A 6,096-nucleotide genomic window follows, 5' to 3' on the forward strand; every position below is an offset into this window, starting at 1 on the left:
TGCGTGTGTGTGTGTTGGATTTTATGGACATACTGTAATTCAATCCTTAGTTTATGGACAATTGGATTATTTTTGTTTGTTTGTTTGTTTTGCTATTTATAGTGTCACGATGCTGTCCTCCACGCTGTCATTTTTGTAGGCCAAATTCCTCAAACGGAGACCAAGGGACAACACCTGCTTTAAATTGTTCTCTCAGGAGGGAGGGAGGTCTTCACGGCCTGGGGCCTGCTGTGGCCTCTTGCCCCCTGGCAAGGACAGACTCCCTCACAGAGCAACGCTTCACCCCCTCTTTCTCTCTCGGTTTCTTCCAGGACAGGGCAGCCAGTGAGTCCGCTCTGAGGTCAGGGAACCTGGCTTAGCCCAGGGCAGTCGGCTTCGGGGGCCCCAGTCTGTGGGTACGGGGAGGCCGCTGGCTTGTGCAGAAAGCCGACCCCATTGTGTGGGAAGACGTGAGGCAGCTGCACGCAGCAGCCAGCAGCAGGCCCCGGGCAGATTTCAGACCTGAGACCCCTGGTGGTGGCCCGGGCCGGGGGCTGGCGAGGCTCCTGGCGACCCCTGGCCGGACGCGCGCCTGGCCCCTCAGGCCCCATGCCTCCCCTTCCGCAGATCTCCCTGGTGAGCCAGGAGCCGGTGCTGTTCGCCCGCTCCATCACGGACAACATCTCCTACGGCCTGCCCGCCGTGCCCTTCGAGACGGTGGTGGAGGCTGCGCAGAAGGCTAACGCCCACGGCTTCATCATGGAGCTTCAGGACGGCTACAACACAGGTACCGGGCCCGGGCACGCCCCCTGGCCGGCCTGCCGCCCCACCACAGGGGTCACCTGCTGCCCTCCGTCATTGCAGGCGAAGTTCACGTTCCCTGAGTGTAACCGATTTCAAGTGAACGACTCAGTAGCATTTAGTATAGTCACTATACTATCCGACCACCACCCGTATTTCGTTCCAAAACAGTATTATTTAAAAATAGCACATATTAATTAATTACAGTAACTTACTTTTATATTAACAACTCAATATTTTAACTTAAACGTTTTAACCCCATAATTCTATTGTATATTTTATTACATTTAATGTACTTGAAAATGTTAACTCTTGAAAAGGGGCCATTCACGAGGTTTAAAACCGAAAAAACGTATAAAATGATACACAATGGAAAGGTTTTATTCCACCCTTTAATCTACTCCCAGTTTCCTCCTCTCCCACCAAAACTTTTCTTAGTTTCTTGCATGTCCTTTTGGAGTTTCTTTATGCAACAACAAATATACGTCGTTATTTCCTTTCATCCTTTCACGGAAAATAAGCCGCGCCTCACATTCTGTGCTTGGCTTTTTAACTTCACACAGTATCTTAGCGACCTTTACGTGGGTGCCCAGAGAGCCGCCTTTGGGCTTTTTAATTTTTTATTTTTTTGGTCAAATGCTTTTTTCTGCCCCTGTTGAGACGTTCATAACGATTTTTAACTCTGGTTTTCTTGCGATGCATCTCAATCGATTTGTGGACATCGAACGACCCTTATCCTAGGAATCGATCCTGCTTGATCGGGGTGCATGCCCTTTTCGTGTGTCTCTGCGCCCCGTTTGCTAGTATTTCGTCGGGAAGGTTTGCGTCTATGCTCGTCAGAGATACTGGCCTCTGATTTCCTTTTCTTTTTTTGTGGTGTCTTTGTCTGGTTTTGGTATCAGGGCCAGGGAACGAGTTTGGAAGTTTTCCTTCCTCTTCAGTTTTTTAGACTTCTTTGAGAAGGTTAGGTATTAATTCTTCTTTAAATGTTTGGTAGACTTCACCGGTAAAGCCATCCGGTCCTAGATTTTTGTTCGTTGGGAGTTTATTTGATTATCGCTTCAATTTCATTGCCAGTCATCGGTCTGTTCAGATTTTCTGTGTCTGCCTGTCTCAGTCTTGGAAAGTTGTGTATTTCTAGAAACACATCTGTTTCTTCCAGGTTGTTTAATTTGTTGTCATGTTATGCTCAGGGTATCCTTCGATGATTCTTTCTCTTTCTGTGGTGTAGGTCGTAACTGCTCTTTCATTTCTGATTTTATTTATTTGGGCTCACTGTCTGTTTTTCTTTGAGTCTGGCGAAAAGGTTTATCGATCTTGTTAATCTTTTCAAAGAACCAGCTCTTTGTTTCACTGATTGTTTTTCTATTTTTTTTTTTAGTCTCTCTTTTGTTTATGTCCAATCTGATCTTTATGATTTCCTTCCTTCTACTTCTTTTGGGTCTTATGTTCTTTTTAACAGCTGCACAGTATTCTAGGATAGGGGCTGGATAATAATTTACTAAATCATGTATTCAGTTTCTTGTCGATGGACATTCGAGTAGGTTCTTTGTCTTTGTTATTTTTTTTTGCAATAATTGTGTGTCGCATACATCATGGACCTACGTTGCCGTGCATGGGAAAGTCGGTCTCCGGGGAAAATTGACAGAGGTGGGTTTGCTGGCCTAAGGGTTGTGCATTTGCAGTTGGGATCCATAGACTTGCACAGTACAAACTGAAAGGTAGAGGAGTATGTGCCGCAGCCCCGTCACTGGAGGCCGTAGGGCTCACCGACTGCGTGCCCAGGAGGCTGGGGACGTGCCCATGTCCCCGCAGCCGCACCAGCACGGTGTGTTATCAAACGTTTGGATGTTTTGCCAAATTAATAGGCAGAAGTTGGTATCTTGGTACCAATCGCAAGTACTTGTAATTTGCATACCTCTTATGAACAGGGAGAGAGGGAGAGCATCCCTTCCCGAGTTTTTGAGTTTTCGAACTGCCGGCAGCCCCCCGTGGCCCTTTTCGCCACTTTTCCTGGAGAGCAGGGAAAGGCAGAGGAAGGGGGCTTCTAGCTCATCCCCAGGACCGCCCCGGCCTCACTCGCCCCCGGGCCTCTTCCCTCAGAGACGGGAGAGAAGGGAGCCCAGCTGTCGGGCGGCCAGAAGCAACGGGTGGCCATGGCCCGGGCTCTGGTGCGGAACCCACCTGTCCTCATCCTGGACGAAGCCACCAGCGCCCTGGATGCAGAGAGCGAGTACCTGGTGAGTCGCAGGTGACAGGAGCAGCTCCCGGGGGCTGGAGCCCTCCTTCACCTAGCAGACGGGCTGGGGAGGGCTCAGGGATGCCCGCGGGGCCTCTCCTAGACCGGCGGCTTCTCAGTCCAGGTGCTTCAGTGCTGGGGGCGGGAGCCGGTGGAGAGGGGACCCAGCTTCCTGGCTCTTGACAGAGCTACAGTGACACGATGCAGGGTCAGAGTCAGGAGACGCGGGTTAGAAGCTGCTCCCTGCAGCTCGTACCTGGAGCCGGTCTGCGCCCTCTCGGAGTCTCATGTTCATCGGTAAAGAGGGTCCCACCATGTATCTGTCGCTCGGTCTCTCCATGGGCCGATTCCTTTGTTTCGTGGGCGTTCACTGTGCTCCTCGTGGGTGCCAGGTGCTGTTCCAGGCGCTGCGGTTTACAGTGGCCGGCTGACCAGCCAAACAAAGACCCTGCCCCCATGGCCTCTCCATTCCAGGGGGAGACAGATGATGAGCCAGGACAGGGGCATGAGTTCACCCCGTGGTCTGTGCTCCGTAGACAGCGAAACGGTCACGTGACAGAGAGGTTGCGAGGGGTCACCCCTGTCCAAGAGAAACGCGGCCAGACGTTAGTTAAAGCTGGAAAAACAGACTTTATGCAGCGACTCCTGACAGTAGGGAAAGAAATGAGTTCCACCGCAGTTTGTGCAGAGTTGACAGAGTTTTAAAGTGAGAAGGAGGGCGGGGGGGCGGGGGAGGGCGCGGGACTCGAGGGGAAACTTACAGAGGGGTCGGTCAGTGTGGATGAGGTCAATCCAGCTGGGTCCGTTGCTGGCAACCATTGAAGTTAGGATCGTGTCCTCCCACAGAGACCAGGAGACCGAGGCCCTGTCCTCCTTGATGCTGACCTTGCCAAGGAATGGCTTTCAGGTCCTTGAGAAAGACCCTGTTGAGTTTTAGGATATTCACATATATATCTCAAAGGGACAGAGGAAGGACTTACAATTATAAGCCCTTTTTAATAAACGCTCTGAGAGAGGGAAGTCAGGGGTCTGCTCGCTAGAACAGACAGCTGATGCCCCTGAGCTTTTGCGGGGGGCTGGGGTCATCCCAAGGACAAGGGTGCATGACACGGAAGCCCTGCCATGTGTGATGTCTCTTAGTGCAGGCTTCAGGTGGGGTCACGTGTGCCCAGTCCACAGTCCCCATCGATAGAACCAGGATCACCAGGTACCATGTGAGCCGAGACCCGGGTGGAGCGGAGGCAGCCGTGGGGAATCTTGGCACAGCGGGTGCAGAGGCCCGGAGCAGGTCCGCAGTCAGGCCCGGAGGCCCGTGTGTCCGGTGGGCGGGAGGCGGGGACAGAGTCGGAGGGAGCCACAAGCTCCTCGTGCGCTAGTGAGGACTTTGGACTTTAAAAAAATAATAATAGATTTTATTTTTTAGAGCAGTTTTTGGTTTAAGGAAAATTAGGCAGAAAGTAAAAGGAGTTCCCATGTGTCCCCTTCCCCCCACCCCAAACAGTCTGTCCCCTGTCATCGACACCGTGCACTGGTGTCGTGCGGTGTGGAGAAACAATACTCATGCCTTATCACTGACCAGAGTCCGTGGTTTGCATTAGAGGTCACTGTCTGCGTTGTACGTTCTGTGGGTTTTGACAAAGGCACCGTCACAGACACAGCGTAGTTTCACAGCCCTACAATTCCCCTGGGAGTTTACATTTTATCCTAAGTGGGACAAGAAGCTCTTGGGGGCCTCGGAACAGGAATTCAGCAAGAACTGGTTAAGAATTTTTAAATCTGTGTGGGGCATGGACAGGAAGCAGGGCACAGAGGTCGCAGGCCTCCAGGTGAGAGGCGATGGTGGCAGAGGCGGAGAGATGGAGCAGAGCGAGACACTGAGGAGCCGGGGTGTGCAGGATTTGATTTGCCGTGTGTTCGATCCGAGCAAAAAGTGGAAGACAAGGGATCGAGGGCGATGGCATTTTGGCGCGAGCTTCGAGGCTGATGGTGAGACCACTGACCAAGGCCAGGCTTAGAGGATGGAGTGGGAAGACCAGAAGACGACCCGGTTAGGGCCCGTCTGCCATTCGCTTAGTGCTTCCCTCGTGCCCCGGGCACCAAGCTCTGTCCCCTGTGAACAAAAACCCAGGAAGCAGGTCGTGGGCAAGGCCTGGCTTTACAGACGAGGAGCTGAGTCTCTCTCTGGGACATGAAGCAGCGCGAGGCGGTGGCAGCGCTGGGGTCCCAGCCAGGACGGGGCGGGGTGGCGGCAGCCCAGGCAGCGCCCCTGTGAGCCGGCCCCTCCTGTCTCCCCAGATCCAGCAGGCCGTCCACGGCAACCTGCAGAAGCACACGGTGCTCATCATCGCGCACCGGCTGAGCACGGTGGAGCGGGCGCACCTCATCGTGGTGCTGGACAGTGGCCGCGTGGTACAGCAGGGCACACACCAGCAGCTGCTGGCCCAGGGCGGCCTCTACGCCAGGCTGGTGCAGCGGCAGATGCTGGGGCTCGAGCGCACCTCGGACTGCACCGCCGGCCACCATGAGCCGCCGGCCAATGGCTGTCCCAAGGCCTGACCGTCGGCCCCTCCCTCGCCCGGTGGGGCAGAGGCCCCTGGCGCCCGCCTGGCAGATGTGCCCGTGAGGGGCAGCCCCCCCGGCGCTGCCCCCCGAGCCCAGGCCCACGGCACTAGAAGGCAACCGGCCATGTCCCACATGTCACTGCTTTCTGCATCTTGCCCCTGGTTCCCGCTCTGTGCCTCCCCGCCCACCAGCCTCACCTCCCCCACCCCCCATCTCACTCCCCCACTGCCATGAGCCACTCCCTCCGGTTTGGACCACGAAGACACGGCTGGTCTCCTGGCCTCTACCCAAAGGCAGACCACCTTCTAAACCGAGACCCTCCCAGGTCTTTTACCGCTGGGTTTGATGGGCCCAGTCAACTCCCAGATTTCAAAACCATTTTTCTAATTGGGAGTAATGGTGGGCAAGGTCGCTGAGATGTTCTAGAAACTTCTGAGCCAGGAGTGATTGAGTCTTCCTAGGAGCCTGGGGAGGTCAGGGGAGGACTAGGCCTCTACCCTTTGGCCTCTCGAGAG

The 6,096-nt window shown here is 54.2% G+C and overlaps 1 protein-coding gene across 2 annotated transcripts in view; it reads left to right on the plus strand.

The window, feature by feature from the left end:
* Positions 1-5,787, plus strand: part of ABCB9 (ATP binding cassette subfamily B member 9) — a 26,315-nt gene extending 20,528 nt beyond the window's left edge. For both annotated transcript variants that reach the window (XM_039879317.1, XM_039879318.1), the window contains exons 10-12: positions 607-766; positions 2,884-3,020; positions 5,315-5,787. In XM_039879317.1, the coding sequence (XP_039735251.1) occupies positions 607-766; positions 2,884-3,020; positions 5,315-5,575 (558 nt within the window). In that variant the 3' untranslated portion in view covers positions 5,576-5,787. The remainder of the gene's footprint in view (positions 1-606; positions 767-2,883; positions 3,021-5,314) is intronic.
* The last annotated feature ends 309 nt before the right edge of the window (positions 5,788-6,096 follow it).

The sequence above is a fragment of the Pteropus medius genome, unplaced genomic scaffold (genome assembly GCF_902729225.1).
Source record: "Pteropus medius unplaced genomic scaffold, Ma_sr-lr_union100, whole genome shotgun sequence".
Lineage (NCBI taxonomy): Eukaryota > Metazoa > Chordata > Mammalia > Chiroptera > Pteropodidae > Pteropus > Pteropus medius.